This window comes from Bactrocera latifrons, unplaced genomic scaffold, assembly GCF_001853355.1.
Source record: "Bactrocera latifrons isolate USDA-ARS-PBARC rearing strain unplaced genomic scaffold, ASM185335v1 scaffold_57, whole genome shotgun sequence".
NCBI classification, from domain to species: Eukaryota; Metazoa; Arthropoda; class Insecta; order Diptera; family Tephritidae; genus Bactrocera; species Bactrocera latifrons.
In genome coordinates this window covers 3,884-20,399 of record NW_017537234.1, presented here as the reverse complement: position 1 = coordinate 20,399, position 16,516 = coordinate 3,884, and the positions used below count along the sequence as shown (strand labels likewise).

The 16,516-nt window shown below is 38.1% G+C and overlaps 1 protein-coding gene across 1 annotated transcript; it reads right to left on the bottom strand.

Annotated features, from left to right (window-relative positions):
• Window positions 1–138: 138 nt before the first annotated feature.
• Window positions 139–16,297, bottom strand: LOC108974574 (the record flags this gene model as incomplete). The annotated part of the gene is made up of 8 exons (XM_018942487.1): window positions 139–4,920; window positions 7,120–7,269; window positions 8,667–8,859; window positions 11,318–12,786; window positions 13,129–13,323; window positions 13,489–13,719; window positions 15,154–15,339; window positions 16,142–16,297. Coding segments are annotated over 8 exons (5,457 nt in total), but the record flags the coding sequence as incomplete, so codon positions are not given.
• Between the last annotated feature and the right edge of the window lie 219 nt (window positions 16,298–16,516).

Here is a 16,516-nt window from a genome sequence, read left to right as displayed (position 1 = left end):
ATTTTTATTATTTAATTACTAATTTTATTATTTAAATTCTTTAATTTGAATTTTTTTAGGAAAGTTTTCATAGTGTACATACTTTCTTTTCCTATTATTTACTTCTTCATAACTGTTGTGTGGTACATATCGTTTTACTGTAATCGTTAATCGTTTATCGCTTATCGCTAATATTGCATTTATTTAAAAAACAATATTTCAATGCGTTTCGTTGACAACAATCGCACATGATTTTAGTACTACACAATAATTAATGCTAAATAATGCTTCATTTAAACAAGTTTAAATAAATTTTATAGTTACCCGCCAGCTCTGTGAGCAGACCGATTTTACAAGACTTTTGTGAACCGTCAGCTCTCTGTTTTAAAAGTTTTGTTAAGTTTTTAACGATGCTTTTTTTTAAATGCTAACTAAACTTAATTGCTAAACATATATTTTCTAAATTTTTACATATTTTTTGTATCGATATATGCAATTTTTGCACAATCTGCTGCACTAGTTGTGTTTAGGAAGGTTATGCGAACAACTGTTACCAACTTTTACGCCAATCAGCGTTTTACCGCTTTGTTATCAATGAAAATCATATAATAATATAATTTTGCAATATATTTGCCATGGTGGGCTGCATTGTAATAGTTTTGTTTATATACAAAGAATTGTAATTAATTAAAAGTAATTTGTAGCTACATATGTATATTATACTAATTCTTCTCAACATTTTTGAGCTTTGATTTTTAATCAACATTTTTTTACAGCTAATCACAGAGTTGATGATTTTTAGAGACAAATTTGCAACTTTTACAGTGTTGCATTTACATAACTGTAAAAAGAAACAATTGTTTCTGTTGTTTTAATTTTTCAGAAATTGCATGTCAACAACTGCGCTAGTCTAAGGTTGATGCCATCTGTACATACATACATATATATTTTTTGCATATTTTACTTAAAACTATTTTTTTCATTTTGCATTTAATAATATTAGTTTTTCATTTACTATCTTTCGTTGAAAAACTCAAAACAGAAAGTAAATTGTTCGAATTTAGTGCTAAACATTTATACAGTTAGTGGTATAGGTAAGCGAATTCCCTAAAAGTTGGCAGAAGCGGCCCACTATCATAACTACAGAGTTGTATGTAGTAAGGGTTAACTGAAAAGTTCATAGTTGTTATGATGCTATGCTCTTCGCACGAATTTTGCCTAACCGAAAAAAATATTATAATTTAATAGCAGAAGTATTTTTTCAAGTGTGTGAGCTATTAAAGCGCCGGTTTAGTGTTCGGCTAAATGATAACAAATGCTGATTGGTGGTGAATTTTGTTGAATTCAACAAATTTGTGTTGTTTTGCCTTTTACATAAATTTCCTATGTTGTTAGTTCTGAAACGAAGCAATTTCAATATTTTTCGAAAGTAAAAATCGCGTATTTCAACTTTAAACTAATGATTTTATGCGAAATATTGGGAATTACATGGTGTAAACAAGCTATAAATGGTGCAGAACTTTGCTAAATTCATAGTTTTTTTTTCTCAAAAGGGCTAGTGGGTTTTTAATACATATTTCAGTGTAGCACATTTAAAAAAGTTTTGAAGGAGAAATTTGTAACATTTTCAGTTACATTTGAAACTGTAGTGCAACAAAATTAAGCTGGTCACGATTTCCGCTGGCTTTTGAGTTCTTCGAGTTAGTGATGCTGAGAAAGCATGAGTTTTTTTTGCTATAGGTTAGGTCGAATTGTCTTTATTTGTGGCAGAAAAGGTTTTAAAAAGTCCACTAAGATATTTCAAACTTTTTGCGACTGGTTTTGAGTTCGTAGGTTTAAGTATTCTATAAAATAAAGTTTCCTTGAAATGAACCACTGCTGTATGCAACAAATTTAGACTTAGAAGACACATTTCTATATACAATTTGCCACTAAAATATTTCAATTCTTGCGCATACTTGTTAGGAGGCCTATATAGCTAACTACTAAAATTCCATTTACTTAGTACATAAATATTAACTTAATCTAGCACAGTACCTTCTAGCTTATAGTATTTAATTCCATTTATCCATCCGTAGAGGAGTGCGGTGACTTTACCAGCAGCAATTCTTTGTAGTCTGAATCCTCATTGCCGCTGTTATCACGCTGATCCATGCGCCTGCGCTCCGAAATGATGCGCATTATATCGGCCGAGTCAGATTTGCTTAAAGCAAGCTGTTCCACGACCGCAGCTGTAGCGCCATTGCCATTGGCGGTGGCAATGCGATTATTAGCGCCGCTACAGCTATTATTGTTAAGTTTGTCGTTAGTGTTGTGCATGTTGCCATTACCATTGCCGTTGGCAGTTGTGATGCCACTGCTGCTGTTGGTTGCATTGCCATCACAGCTGCTCTCGACCACAATAGGCAATAGTAGAGTGTTCTCATCCATATCGGGATCTTCGTCGAGTGCTTGTTGCTTAAATAATTGTTTTGTGCTGCCACTACGGCTGCGTGGTGGCATGCTACGCGGTACGGACAGTAAGCCGCCGCGTCCGCTACTCGAACCGCCAACAATAGACGCATATGCTTGATCGGTGGAGAGTGAACGTCCATAGGCGCGACGTGGCGCCGCTGCGTTAGCTGTTGTGCCAACGCTCGGCAAAGCTGCCGTTGCCACATTTGTTGATAAGGGTGTTGTTATAGGTGTTGTGATCTTTTCACTGATCACGCTGGCGCTCACAATGCTCAGCGCATCGGAGGCGCCACTACCGTGTGCTGTAGCTTTAGCTGTCGCAGCTACGTCTTCGCTGCGTATGCTACGCACATCATACGTTGAAGAGGGGCTACCGCCGCCATCCGATTCGAGACTTTCGAAAATAGTGCCACGCCGATAATCGTTGGTATCGCCGCCCCATGGCAGCGAGTCACAACTCATACGCTTCGATTCGAGCGTGCGTCGGCGTATGGCCTGCTCATCGAGAGAGCGCTCTTTGGCGAGCAGGCCGCGTTTACTACGGAACGCGGTCGAACTGCGACGCCCACGCCGTCCCAGTGCACCGGCGGTCGGTTGAAGTTGGAGTTTTGTATCGAAGCTGTTCTCCGCAGCTGATGCGTTAAGACGCGCATTGAGCGCTTGCGGTGCGAGTAGTGCACCACTTGCGCCAACACCACCGCTACCACCAGCCGCAACATTGCTGCCAACAGCAGCACCTACACCGGCGCCAATTTGTGTGCCGCGTCCCAGTTCGGCCAAACCAATACTATTCGGTTGATTGATGTATTGCACGGTTTGACGGCGGCCAGCAAGGCCGGCGGCTCTAACACCACCACCGATGCCGATGCCGCTCAACACGCTTGGGAATTTCTTATCCAGCGATGGCGTGCTGTAGGTAAAGTTCTTCGGCAACGATTTGATCTTGTTCAGCTGGCGTGCTGGTGGTGGCGGTTGCGTCTGCTGTTCTAACTGCTGGCACAGCTTCTGTTCGCTCTCAAACTCCTGCTCGCGCACAAGTTCACGCTCTAGCTCTACTTCCATGTCCATTTCGTCTTCCATCTGTTTGTGGCTCTCCTCGAGGTGTTTCATCAGTACAGCCACGACGACATTCACCAATACGAACTGCGCCATTAGAACGAATATCACAAAGAATATTGGAGCTATGACCCGGCTAACGCAACAATCGCGCACGCAATCATCCGCATCATCACAGTCCTCTCGCAGTGTATCCTTCATGATCCCGTTCCAGTTGTCGCCAGTCGCTACGCGAAACAATGTGAGGAAAGCCATCCCGAAATTGGCGAAATGTGCATGTTCACCTAAGCCTTGACATGGATTACGTTCGGAGCATTCTAGGCGACCGAACAATTCCACGCCAAGGGCGGCGAAAATAAAGAAGAGCAAAAAGAAGAGCAGGCCCAAATTGCCGACTTGCGGCAAAGCCTGCATCACGGTGTCGAGCAGCGCACGCATACCCTTAGCCATTTTGAGTAGTTTCAGCACACGCGCAATACGCAGTACACGCATAACGCGTATTATCGTCGGATTAATTGGTATTTTCTGCGTATGCCATTCCTCCAAAATAATGCCGGATACCGATAATAAAACAATTCCCACGTCGAGTTGATTCCAACGATCCTTCAGGTAAACCGGCCAACCAAGCGCCAACACTTTCATGCTCGCCTCCAATATGAAGACTGCCGTGAAGAAATAGTTGAAGACCTTCAGCGCATAGATTAGTGGCTCCTTCATGCCATAATACTCCAACGCCATGGTGACTACATTCAGACCGATCACAGCGGCTATAGCCAAATCGAAGTATTTCGATGTGACAACATTATGCACGAACATTCGTGTCGGCGAATAGTTTATATAGTATGGTGGCTCGTGCATACGTTTGCGTTTCTTCTCCATTTGTAAAGCGCGTTTAGCGGCGCGTCGAATTTTCTCCTCTTTTTCCTGCTCCTCGCGGCAACGATGGAAATTCTCAACCACCACGCCGACAAACATGTTGAGCACAAAGAAACCGACGAGCAATATAAATGCAATGAAATAGAGTAGACGCCATTCATTGTAATTGACAATTGGTTGCATGTCCTCGCCCACAGCATCCAAACCGGTATACATAATATTCACCCAACCGTCACGTGAGCTCAATACGAATAATGACATCAATGCATTGCCAAGATCATCGAAGTTATATTTGCGATTCTTCCACTCATACCCCTGTTCATAGCAGTCCATTTTTGTGCGTACTGTTTTAATATTCTCGCCCTCACAGTAGTAGAAGGTGCCCTTGAAGAGTTGCACGCCCAAAATGCCGAATATGATGAAAAATGTACAGCAGATCAGCACGATGTTGCCAATGGGTCGTAGGGACGATAAGAGCGTTTGCACGACTAATTTCAGACCCGGGGCGCGGTTGATCACACGCAGCGGCCGTAGGGAACGAAGTAGTCGAAACACCTACAATGAGATAATGGGCAAAGTGTTGGACGAGCGATTGGTGCGGTGATCGGGAGCAGGAGGGGACACAAAATAAAACAGTTTTCGTTCGGGTTTTTTAGTTAGATGGTGTCAATAAGAGTGTGGTGAATATGAGTACAATGTTGGGTGGTTTAATTATTAAGGATTTTGGATTAATAATTAAGGGAAGTAAATTTTTTTAGTATTTTAGTTGGCATTTACGGATACCAACGTTTTTTGGGATAGCGGTGAAAATTTGTGTGGTGAATATATGAAAGTTTAATAGGTAATTTTGTTGTTTATCGTATTAGTAGTTGGAAAAGTAATTTAGTTTGAGAATTGTTGTTTAATTTAATATTTTTTAAAATAAAAATGACAAGGAAATTGGTTTTATTTTTTTTTTTAACGAGTTAATAAATGTGTGGTGAATATAAAGATATTAAATTAGATTGTTTTGATGATGTTTAGTCGTAAGTGTGGTTTTATTTGAGAATTTTTGAGTTATACAATTTTTTCGTCATCACGGAGTATGGTGTGGTGAATATTGACAAATTATGATAAACGGTTTTGGGTTTATAAATATACATAGGAATTTTAAAAATAATAAGGAAGGTGATTTTTTTGAACGAGTAAATATTAGTAGTAAGCAGAATATAGGTGTGGTGAATAAAATGAAATTATGTTAAATAATTTATGATTATTTTCGTAGGTGTAAAGATTGGTGTGGTGAATTTTAGAAATTTGAGTTAAATCATTTATAATTAATACATGAAGAGAGTTAGGATAGGATTAATTATTCAAAACATAAGATCGGGGGTGGGGGGAATTTGAGATATATTTAATATTGTTAGAAGGAATTAGGAATATTCATAACCAATCGTTGCAAGTCCATGAGATATATGTATGTATGAAGAAAAAAGTTTTTTAAAATTAGTAATAATTTGTAAAATATTTATAACATTAATTATTAGCTACAAACTAACAAGCGCAGGGTTTAAGAAAAATGCGAGAAAAGGTCAAGGTTGCCTTTTTTTGCAAATTTTTTATATTTGCATTTTTTTGGGAACATTTAGATTTTCTTAAAGAATAGAACGCAATAATTTTACAAATTTCTATTAACCCCCAAAGCATCACATATACAAATATACATATTGTAAAATAAACAAAATAACAATGAACGCACCTACATTTTGTAAAACGTAAACACCTTACAATAATAAATTTACAGTAAAGAAATATGTATTAAAAATTTTTTGGAAAGGTGAATTTACTACAATGCGTTAAAATTATTATTTTTTTAATAAAAATTTAAGCTCACTGTGGTTGGAAGTTAAGCTTAAAGGTGAAAGGTTTTAGAAGTTTGAGTTAATTTTGAAGATAAATTATCGAAACGTGCAGAAAACGTAAACAAAAATTTAAGTCAGAAAACTACTTTTTGAAATAAAATTATTTTACACCAAATTTGCATATACAAATAGACAAAATTTCAACAATTTCAAAAAATTACACGCATAAATAGCTGTAAAAATATTTTAAATGAGTTTTTTTTTTGTTGCTTTCAATGATTTTGATATATATTTTCAGCCATAACATCAAATCACTATTTTTCTTATTGTTCCCTTGATGTTAACATATGTAGCTAACTCAACTAGGAAAAAATTATGATCTGTCCAAAGGAAAATGTTTTCGTCTAAGTTTTTAGATTTTTTTTTTTAAATTTCTTGTGTTATATTTTAAAATTGTTAGAATTCCTATCTATTGAAGCCTTCGTTACCTATTTTGCTGTAAAGTTTCAGTGTATTTTGAAACTCAAAACACGTCTGTGTGGATAATATCAGTATAGTTGATTTTTTCAATTTTGTGAACCAGTGTTTTTTGGCTAAAGTCCACTAGATACAAAGTTCCTAATCTCCTTCAAACCATGTACATTTTCCTGTACATCATTATCGTCCTCAAAATAAAATCCTAAGCACAATTTTTTCATACTGTATCTTAACTTTTTTTTTAAAATATTTTGTCTGCCTTTAAAAATGAGTTCCCCGTTGTTAACCTTTCTACAAAATCAGCAAGCGCTCAGCTATAAGCTTGCTAAGCTATAAGTACATCATCGCTGCATATATGTATATATATATATATATATATATCTATGCATTTATATAAATTAAATCCGTTAATCAATATTTACTGTCCGCTACTTACCCTTAAAATCCCAAATATCTTAGAGCTCGATTGGCTAAACAATGACATTAATAAATCAATGATTGATATTGTAACCAATGAGCCATCCATAATATTCCAGCCGGATGTGAAGTATGCATCGGGTCCATAAAACATGCCTGTCGATACCACCTAGCGAAAAAGAATTCAAAATTATTAAAGCCAATGTGACTTTCAGAACTAATATAGTGGCTGCAAGGCTCAACAGTAAGCTGTTAGTGACAGAAAATAGAAAACGGGTAAAATTTGTAGTAAATTTTCACAGTCCTCGACAGGTTCCAGACTCTTATTGTAGCATTCGGTATGTGTAGACGATCTTGTAAGTTACCAACAGTCCTTAAATTGCTCACAGTTTTCATAAACAATTTTTTCACCTAAAAAATGCACCGTCGGAGATTTGGTTCTAAATCTTATATCTTTTAAATGTGAGACTTTGTAGTATTATGTTGAGGTTGGGTTAGGTTAAAAAGGCCGATCCTTTCACAATCGCCAATCTTACTTAGATAGCCTTGAACGCCGTTCTGTTGTGATACCTAAAACTGTTTTACAAATTCCTTACAACTCGACAAATGCACCCGGAGGCTCTAAATCTTATCTGTTTTAAGTATGTATTAAAACTCCTCATTCTCAGTCTCAACTCATCTCAACTTCCAGCATACAACTTTGGCAAATTGCGTCTGTAAGATATTGAGGATATTGAATTTTATTCTGTATATAGCGATAAGATGCGTCTTGCCTAGATCAAGTAGTTTATTGAATCGCAAGCGTTCTACTCTACCTCAGAAGGATCTCGCAGTCGCACAATACCTGTTCATTGACCTACACCTGTAAAGCTTATTTGTCTTCATCTTCTCTCTTCCCTTCCCTTGCATCCATTTTCACACGGATTTCATCGTTCCCTTTCGTTTCAAAATTAGCACCTAAATACGAATCGCTTTTAATTCATCCTTTTTGAACATCACTACAATTAGACTAATTAACCATCACTTCTAGCGGAGTCAGACTCATTCATTGGTTGCCAGCTGCCAAACATTTACCCAAGAATACCAACATTCAAAGGGCGTCTATTCGACATTCAAAGTCGACACATTTTCCCAAAAGCAAAGTCGCAAAGATCAAAAGCACTCGTGGCAAATACCAAAGACGAGTGGTACAATTTGCACAGCACAGCTGGAGAGCGGTGCAAGCAACATCAAACACTCTGGCCTTTGGATTTCGCACACGCTGTGCCAGGAAAGTACCGTAACTGCAACCGTTAGTTGCCGAAATTTTAACGCTATTATTATTAAAGCCGGGCACTGGATTCGACAGTAGGGCTTAATCAAAGGAGACCGCTGCTGCGGTAAATGTGCAGTTTGAGGTTACACGAAATGGTTGGATACAGAAGTCACAAAGGAAGACAGTTATACTCTGACTTACATATATATGTATGTACATATGTAAATGCAGGAGGCAGTCAACCAATTGCGTTGCTGCTTAGTGAGCGCTTTTCGTATTATCAATGTTGTTGTTATTAAAGCTGGACTTACCTTAATGAGCATTTCCACTGTAAAAATTGCTGTGAACACGTTGTTGGCTGTAGCAAGGAATAAACGCTCGTGACTCGTTGGCGGTATATTTGGTCGTTCCATAGCCAATGTAATACAATTGAGTGCGATAAACAGCAGGACAACATTGTCGAACCATTTCTGTTCAACAAACCACGTACACAGCTCACGGAACCTGTTGAGCATGGAAAAAACAGTGACAAAATAAGTGTAAATGCAAAAAAGTAAATAAAAATAAATGTGAATGAGTATACGGAGGAAATTTGGGCATTGGCAGAAGTTGGACCGCATTACCTGCGAGAAATGTGAGCTCAGACACCAAGCAGTGATATCTTGTCCAATTTCACAAACTCTGTAAAAAGATAGTGCCTAAAAGAGAACATAAACATGCCAGCCCCAGACTTGACACTTGCAATGCACCGATTATGGAAAGTATTTAAGGATTTCTGATTAGAAAGTCTGTAGAAAACCTTGACTCAAGTCAAGGAAGAAAGTCTGTAGTCTTACTGCCTATTGGTATGCACCATTGTATGAGCTAACACTCTCGCAAGAAGCAGAGCTCCAGAGCTCGGGACGGTTACCATATATACCGAGTTCTTTTCTGGAGCAGTGTTGATAAAGATTTCTGAGTTGTCGGCTTTCAAGTGTAGAAAATAGCATCAAAGAATACTTTGAACAGGATAATAGGGAAAACGAATACCCATTAGGTTTTCGGTTTCATTTCATGCGTATTAAAAGTTTTAGAGCCATGAAAGAGGAAGATAAGGGTTTCGAGAACAATATTAAGCATTCAAGGGATCTTAGAATGTAATACGGGTGTAACGTGGATCCGTTAGGTGTTGCTCCTCTACATAAGATGATCGATTGAAAAGATTTAAGATTGCCGATTCTGATGATATCTCTGAGATTTTTAATGGAATTTGGCTCGTTCCATGTTTTGTAGTGCAGCAAGCTTTGTCTACTTTTTAATGTTCCACACCCTACAACCATAGTTATTCCCTAAAGGGTTAATGAAGCATTACAAATGCCTGTGACCACCTGCTGTTCGAATACTTGAAGCCAATTACATTGTCAAATAGTAAGTCGAGCCGTAAATGGATTTTCTGTCGCTGGTATTGAGCTTACGACTGTATAAATGTACGAATTGCAGACTAAGGAAGATTGCTGCAGGTATTTCCTACATCTTTTATTTGAATATACGTATGTATGACTGGTCACGTGGATAGCCAACTCATTGAGTTGACCCCTGACTGGTTGCATTCACAGCTGGATACTGTTGGGATTACGGAAGCGAATAATCAGCATGCGTGTATCTACATATGTCTATGTATCTGTGTTATCTGCCCACTACATGCTCGTTTGGCGAAACGAACTTTCACAAACAGGATGCATAACTACCCAGCAAAAACTATCTCATTGCTGAGGAAAGCTTACGACTTTCATTTAAGTTCTTGTTGTTGCTGTTATTGCATTCATAGTAATAGTATTACTAGCAATGAGCCCTTACAAAATAGCAGCTGAATTAAATGCTTGACTGCACTCATTGTGCAAAAAACCACAATGGCCTTGCGCTCTCAATGCGAGAGAGCGACGAAGCGGCATAAAAAGTAACAGGTGAATATGTAGAAAAGCGGTGTAAAAAAGTACGTCATTTTTTCTAACGGATTATAAGCTTCAAGTGTTGATGTAACTTTTCGTAATTGTAGTCTGGTTGGTATTACGAAAATTCAGCTTCACAATGCGCAAGCGACCGCTGAAAATAGCAGACAACAGTGTTGGCATAAATGGTTTTACCACGAATTTTATTGTCACTACGAAATTTGTGGCAAATTTGTGGTGTGGCGATTTATTTTATTTTGGTGAAAGTGAAATGCGGGGTCCAAATGAACTTTTTACTCGAAATACGTATAGAATATATTTTTGAAACTAAATTTGCAGTTATAAGCGGCTTTAGAGTATCTCCGCTTGCCTGAAAAGGGATTATTGACTACAATACGGAACTTAAAATATTTTACAGACTACCTTAGTAGAATATTGTAGCCTTTACTTCTTCCGAAAAGCCTTTTGACATTGATCCCACAGCAAATTGACAAAGTTGTTGAACTTAAGCTGTTATGACAGACTTATATTAGTAGAGGTACTGGTCTAAAATATGACTGCAGGAGAGACAAAAGGCTATTCTTAAAACTAGCGATGCTCCTGCATTCATTTGTTTGTCCTTAAAAAAATCCTTTAAGCCAGCAATGAAGTATTGAGTTCATGGAATTTACAGACAACTTCATTCCAAATATTTTTTTCTAAGGCTAAGCCCTTACCAATGTCGGAATTATGGAGCTTTTGACGGCCTTGTAGGTCTTATAGGTATTGAATTTTGGCAATTCAGAGAACATTTCTAGATTGAGGTGCTACTTATAATAGAGATATATTGTTTAAGAAAAGGGAAATAAAAATAGGTGGAAATTTTATGCTCTTGTGGACCCACTGGTATCTTGCTCCTTATGGCGGCGTCGTCCGCCTATGGTAAAATCCATCTGTTGATTCGTAGAAAGTGTATAGGATTTTGGATTTTTCTTACACTTATTAGCGAACCCAGAACTTTCGTTAAAACAAAATCTTTTCATCAAACCACTTACCTATTGTCTTCCGCGAATATGTACAGCGAGTATGACTCTCTTTGTTCGGTGAGGTTTGTCGGTTTTAAGCGTTCGATCAGTATTTTTAGCTTACTCATATGACCAGAGCTCTGCATACGCGAATGCTGTTCAGCGCTCAAATATTGTGGATCTTCCAGCTCGTTTTCTTTTTGTTGCTTTTGCTGCGGCTGCTGCTGTCGCGAATAGTGACTAATAGAACCCTTACGCTTCTCACGCTCCTGTATGTATTGTTGCAACATATCCGGCTCCGGGAGATTCATATACGAATTCTGCCACTTATCCAAATCGAGTTTGGAGTTCGTGTACGACATTGACTTGCGATTCGCCTCCAAATTATGTAAATTCAATTGCGAACTCTTGCTGAAGGCCAACTCAAATGAAGACATACGCCGGTGAGCAGCTGAGGGCGCATACAATTTGGGCGGTTGGTTCAGGTTTTGATAGAGTTGCGAGTTAAAGATGCACGCAGAGGCACGACGGCTACCCAACGGCGGTATGCTGCCAATACTAAGTGTTGTGGAAAGACGACGTATTGAGTTTTGTGGACTTAGTCGATTTGTATCTTTCGTCTTTTGCTGATTCGTCTGATTGTTGGCTGTGAGTGTTGCGCCGCTGGCAGTCGGCGTACGCGACGGACTGAGAAACGCATCCGAACGCATAGCGCCGCCGCCGCCTCCATTGCAATGTGGAGCCAGTAGAAAGGAGTTGTCACTGCCATTGTTTAGCTGCTGTTGTTCGTCATCTTCGGCACCACTGCCAGCATCGGCAGGCTTCTTCTTACGTTTCGAACTGCTGCGTCTGAAACGCTTTAGGCTCGGTATACGCTGCATGCCGGACAGCGATGTGCTGATAGTCGCTGAAGCGTTGGTAGACGGCAGTGTGGGCGGCGTTTCAATGCTGCTGACTTGTGAGGCATTCGACGGCGTTACCAATGCTGCTGCGGTAGTAGCGCTCGACGTTAAGGATATAGCACCCGTGGTAGCGACAACGGCGGCATTCAGTGGCGATATTTCGATGCTGCTCACTGCGTTGCCGCCACCACATCCGCTAGTAGTGCCATTTGTGGAACCTGCGCCGGTGCCGATGCCTGTACCAGCCGGTAGCGCCATGCTGGGTGTGGACACGGTCGAGATTGTTGTTGGCACAAAGATTGGACCCGAGGCGCTAGCATCAGAATTCTTCGAAATATCATCTATGACAACACTATGCATACTATTATTGCTACTTAGGGCACTAGGGTGTAAACTACTACTGTTAGACACTAAATTACAGTTGCTTAGATTAGTATTGCTTCCTTGTAGTTGGCTGGCGTTTAGTATATTCAACGGTTTGTGCGTTAATACCGGTGATGGTGGTATAAGATCAATTGACGGTATGCCCTCGTCGAGTGAGCGTTGACCGCCGCTAAAAATGGTGGGTGGTCTGAGTAATGACGGCGAACCAGGGCACTGTAGGTAAGATAGAGAAAGAAAGCGCAAATGCCGTTACGTTAATGAAAAAGTTTGATAAAAAGTAAACAACATCCAGCATACTCATTATTCTATAGAAAATGTATTAGCAAAGACGCAAACCAGCAAAATGGCGTGTTCACTTCATTACAAATATCAAAGGCTTGCACCAAGACTCAAGTCAAAAGCGTTTGTGCGGCAAAAGCAATTTGAAAAAAATTCTGTTTTACTTTACCTTTTTATTGCTATACATCTTTTTCGTCGTTTCGTTTAGTAATTAGGAAGTTTAAACAGAAAATCAAACTGTTTGCATATGAAGCGTCGCCCACGCTTAAAGCTTACCTGATTGCCAGCGCCACTGTCTGCGATCTCCATTTCTTGCGGATTCCAACTGCGAAAGCTCATGCCGCCGTCCAGTGTGGTGTTGGGCGAGTCTTGTGGCGTTGCGGCGGTCGTAGTAATTATGGGCGGTTCACGCAATGGGCGTATACGTGAAAGTCGTGGTGCATCGCCGCGACGCTCTCTTATAGAATATGTCTGGACAGGAGAGGAGAGTAGAAAACATATTTATGAAAGCAGAAAATGATATTCCGCAACTGTTCAACCCACTAACCGACTGGTAGTACAAGCACTCAATATGTGCGCCAGTACTGAGTGAGAAAGTAGTACTTTTGAGCATAAATTTATTTAAACACTTCTTACCTTTTTTAAATTCTTATTCTTGTCATCCTCCATCGACATTTTGCTACTGCCATCCTTATCGCTGGATTTACGCCCACTGCCGCTACCCGAACCACTGCTTCCACCACCAACACCACTCAAATAACTCTCATTAATTTGATAATCTTGTGTGGGCTGTAGTAGCATACGTTGATGTTGTTGCTTTTGCATATTACTTTTCGTTTCCAAAATCAACTCGGTTGCATCTTGTAGCTACGTTACGTGTGGGAATAGAGAAATTAGTTAGAGCAAAAGTTTATGAAGAGCAAACTCGTAATGCTATTGCTTGCGGTGACTGAGTGGAGTTGTGTGTATTGAGTTGGGTGGGGTGAGAATGAGTGGGGTTTTATGTTTAAGATAAGTTTTTCTGTTTTCAGCGCTGATTTGATGGAGTGCGAGTGGAATTCGGTGTATTGAGCGAATGAGTGCGATTTTTAATATTAGACAAGTTTTTCTGTTTTCAGCACTGACTTGAGTGAGTGAGAGTGGCTTTTCACTTTGGTTGTTAGCACAAAAATAGAGTATAAAAATGACATATTGTATTTTTAGCAAAATTAATGAGTTTAAACGTGAGTTTATATCTTCTAAACATCAGTTGTGTGAGTGAAAATATTTTATTCATTAAGAAAATATTAAATTGTAATTGGCTTGTATTCTTGTATTCGTAGTGCCAACTATGTGTTAGGACAATGAATCGAACATGTTCTTCATATGTGGTTTTAGTTCAATATGAGTGAGATTTTTTGGAACATGAACAAATATTCATATAAAGGATGAATTCTATCTTAATTGGTACTTGGAAAAAGTTTAAAAAGTGTTTTCATGTAAAATTCTGGCTTGATTGAGTGAATATTTTGACTATTTTGAAAATGATTTAATTAATTAGGAGAATGAAATGGGTGAAAATATGTGTGATTTTGTAATAATGTAAATAAAAGTTTGTAAACTGAAAGTTTCAGATTAGTATTTGAGGATTAAGCAAAGTGAAAAAACTTTGTTGATTAATATAATTGATTAAAATAAAATAAAATTATTAGAAAATGTAAAATTGTATAATAAAAAATTATGAGTTGAATTGAGTCTACAGAAAGTAAAAGAACTAGTATTTGATTAGTGTGATTAAAGTAATTTACTTCCTGTTAATGTTTAAATTCTTATTCTTTCTCGCTCTCATATTTGATATTTCAAACTTGCTCACATGCTCCCTTTCTCATTTATTAAAAAATAGTTTATATGAGTTAAGTAATGATTACTTCTTGTTAAATGAGTTTAAGTGCCTCTACTTGCTCTTTCTTGCTCTCATATTTAATATTTCACATTTTCTCACTCTCCCTCTCTCTGATTTATGCTCTTATAGACTCACTTGATATATAAAAAAAAATGTTTAGTACGAATACAGTATTGATTACTTCTTGTCTAAATACTACTTCATGCTTTTTCACTCTCTCTCATTTATTAAAAAATAATAATATAAGTAATGTAATGATCGTTTCTTGCTAAATGATTTCGATATATTTTTAGTCTTTTGACAATCTTTCATACTCTCTTTTCTTGTATATCATATTTCCGCTTTCACACTATCTCCCATTCATACTTTTACATACTCATAGTGTCTTAGCAAAATTGTGAGCTTCGAGCTCTACTTACTTTTCTTACATCCTCGGCGCTATGCCACCGATTTCGTACCTCATAGTAACTTTCATTGGTCGATGTTGAGTCGGCTTCACTGCTACGCGATTCATCGTACATAGCATCGCTGAAATTCTCCGCCAGCGTCTCTTCGCGTAATTTTTTCACTAACTCACGTTGTTCACGTTCGCGACGTTCATTTCGCTGAGGGAATCAGAGAATTCAAAGAATTAGAATTTTCGCCAGCCGCACGCTAACGCGACGCGCCGCCAAGAACAGTTGAGACGCACACACGCATGAACGCGGCTTTGGGGGGTTCGGAAGGTACGGCAGTGTGGTGGGGACGGGTTACGCATATTGTAGTTATACATTTACATAAAGCTTATACATTATATATTTATTGTATGCTAGCTGTAAGGGAGGTAAGCTTCAAGCTTTAACTTGAGCGTGTGTGCGTTTTATGTGGGCATGGCTTGAAAATAGGCGCGCGAAGACGCGGCGGCGGTTGGGTTGTTGACGTTACGTATGGAATACGTGAAATGCGTTCAAAACCTTGGCTGGCATAAATAATTTTCCACAAAACAATTTTTCACTCGCTATTAATTGGGTGCGTTAGGGAAAAAGGCGTACGTACGTTGGAACAAGTGGGTTGCTAATTATAAATACATATTTTTTACAGTTATATACTATATGTGTATATTATTATTAATATTTTAAGTGCGTAAATAATTTGCATAAATATTTTCATTAAATAAATTGCTGCAGCAATAAATTGCCAAAGCCATGCATTATTGTGGGAAAAAAAATTATGTGGAAAATTATTTATAGCACCGGTGATTTGAAAAAATCTATTTTCTTACAAAGGAAATAAAATTTCTAGCTTTGAAATATTTTTTCATTAATTTTTTCATGCCTCCAATTTTTTAAAAATTTTTTACGGATTAAAAAAAATTTTTTTTATTTAAATTTTTTGTAAACATTTTTTTTTTTTTTTGTAAAACTCTACCTCTGAACTGAATCCCTCAACTAAAATGGCGACCAACAAATTAAATAGCACATAATTGCCGAATGTCATCAGCGCCACAAAATATAATGCGGCCCAATGACTTGTCTTTTCCATGCCATTGAATAGTACGACATTCCAATCCTCCTGCGTTAGAATCTACAAGCGCGTAGAGCATTCGAAGAAAAAACAAAAGTAAATACAGAAAATTGTATTAGCGTATGTACTTAGCACAAAAGTGTAGTATATTAATGGAACAAGACTAACAGACACGACTAGGAAATGAAAAGTAAAGGAAAGTGTTGTACAACATAAAAAAATACAAAGAAAAGCACACAAAATAAAAAATTTTTATATGAGCAAAATTTAAATTTATAA